The 2144-nt window shown below is 46.7% G+C and overlaps 1 protein-coding gene across 1 annotated transcript in view; it reads right to left on the minus strand.

The window, feature by feature from the left end:
- The window catches only part of LOC105810431, a 9158-nt gene that overhangs the window by 2992 nt on the left and 4022 nt on the right, over positions 1-2144 (minus strand). The window contains 2 exon segments of the mRNA XM_012644429.1: positions 744-851; positions 1895-2038. Of these exon segments, the coding sequence (XP_012499883.1) occupies positions 744-851; positions 1895-2038 (252 nt within the window).

Here is a 2144-nt window from a genome sequence, read left to right on the forward strand (position 1 = left end):
AATGGTTTTACCTTCAGGTGTTATGAAGTTTATGGATAATGTGTGTGCTTTGGGGCTGCTAAGCTGTGCTCATTGAAGCTGGGAGAGATGTTTCCATTGGGAGTAAATCACATAGGGTGCATGTACCTTACACAATCTGTTCATTTTCGTCGTCAATAGTTTGGATATCTGGCCCCTCAAAATCTCATGTTGCAATTTGATCCCCAGTGTTGGAGGTGGGGCCTGGTGGGAGATGTTTGGGTCACGGGGTTGGATCCCTCCCCATGGTAGTGAGCGAGTTCTTGCTCTGTTAGTTCACCAGAGAGACACTGGCACCTCCTCCTCTCTCACGCTTCCTCTCCTGCCATGTGACACACCTGCCCCCCCTTCACTTTCTTGCATGCATAAAAGTGTCTTGAGGCCCTTCCCAGAAGCAAATGGTGGCACCGTACTCCTTGTACAGCTTGTAGAACTGTGAGCCAAATAAACCTCTTTTCTTTATAAATTACTCAGTGTTGGGTATTCCTTTATAGCAACACAAAACAGAGTAAGCCAATGACCAACTACATAACATGAAGTGAAAACAAGAAGGATCAGCAGACACTGCCATTTGGTGACCACCCTATGGGGCTGGCCTGGCAGTTTTATCCAGCCATTAGCCCAAATGGCCATGTAGACCATGTAATCACATAGGGAGGGTCATGATGACTATGAATATTGACAGATGAGACAGGGGTACATGCAACTTCCTCTCCACTCTGTACCTGTTTAGTGAACTGGCCTGCCCCTGCCACGATGAGCACAATGATGTTGCCAACAGCCACCATCAGCAGCCAACTTGCTTGAACCACTGTCTTCATGTTGGAAGGAGCCTGAGGAAGCAAAGCAAAGAGAATCCCAGTCTAGATGTCGGCCTCAGAACAGGAGAACACATCTCACTGGTTCACTTCATTAAGCAGCCTATCCTATAAATGCATATGAAATGTCAGGTTGGTTTAAATGTGCAGAGGTTCATTGCTTGGGTAACAAGACACCCAGACACTCACACAGGAGCATGTAAGAGTCCCTGCATCTCACTCCACATCGTTGCCAAGCTGTCCTCTAAGTTAAATGGACAGAGCTATAGACAAACGCATTCTGTCTCTGCAGAAGAGTTTCCAAGCAAAGCCATGAGAACGCATGTTCCTCCCCTCAATGGAGGCTTCTCTCCAGGCTATAACTTTGCCCCTGTGTGGCTTTCCTGCCACCTTACTGAACTCTCTCTGTAAACTCTTGTCACCTGTATTGCAGTCACCTCCTGTATGTGACTGTGAGATATCACAGAAAGGGATTGTCCAAGTCACATTCACCATCTTTACTACAGAAATGGAAGTGACTATGCACTGTGGGACACAATGCCTGTGACTGTAGTTTTGACAAAACAGTTCAAACATTAAGCTTTAATGTGGGTGGCAACAAACTTGGTCTCATTAGTCCTGAGACAGTGCAGGGACAGGACTTGGGCCGTGATGGAACCTGCAAGACAATGAGGACGCGGGCCTGTAAATGAGCACTTCTGTGCGTAGCTGGTGCAATCGGCTGTTTCAGAACGTAGACTCTACTGACTCTCAGGACCCTGGGAGTGTCCCTAATACAGTTTCTCCTCCTCACAACTCTAAATCTCTGGTGCATGACGTGGGAATACGGACACACGTGGACATGGGCACTCTCAAAGCTGCACCAAGTAATATTCTTATTCAGTAAAGACAAGACTTGGTGATCTCAAGGGCCTTGTTTTGGGGAGAATGTCATAATGCTTTCTAGAACTTTCTAATACTGTAAACATACAGCCATGCCCAATTTAAATTACATTGCACCAGCATTTTCTGAAGGCAGGAGTATGGCAGAGGGGTGGTAAAAACGATGAACGAGAGACCTGAGAATACGAGGACTTCAGTCCTGTGACAGAGAAGGCCACCTCGCCACAGGTGATGAGGAAATACTGTGGGATCTGCAGAGCCATGTTCACTGTGTTGGGGGAAATATCCTCAAACTCCTTCACCTCAGGGCAGCCATCGTCCTATGCCAACAAGGCAAAAGGGGGAAGGAGAAGTTAACGTCAAGATGGTGTCTCAAATAAAAAGTGTTCAAACAGGCAAGTTGAGTATGACTTTCTAGCTTATGTG

The sequence above is a fragment of the Propithecus coquereli genome, unplaced genomic scaffold (genome assembly GCF_000956105.1).
Source record: "Propithecus coquereli isolate 6110/MARCELLA unplaced genomic scaffold, Pcoq_1.0 Scaffold212, whole genome shotgun sequence".
Lineage (NCBI taxonomy): Eukaryota > Metazoa > Chordata > Mammalia > Primates > Indriidae > Propithecus > Propithecus coquereli.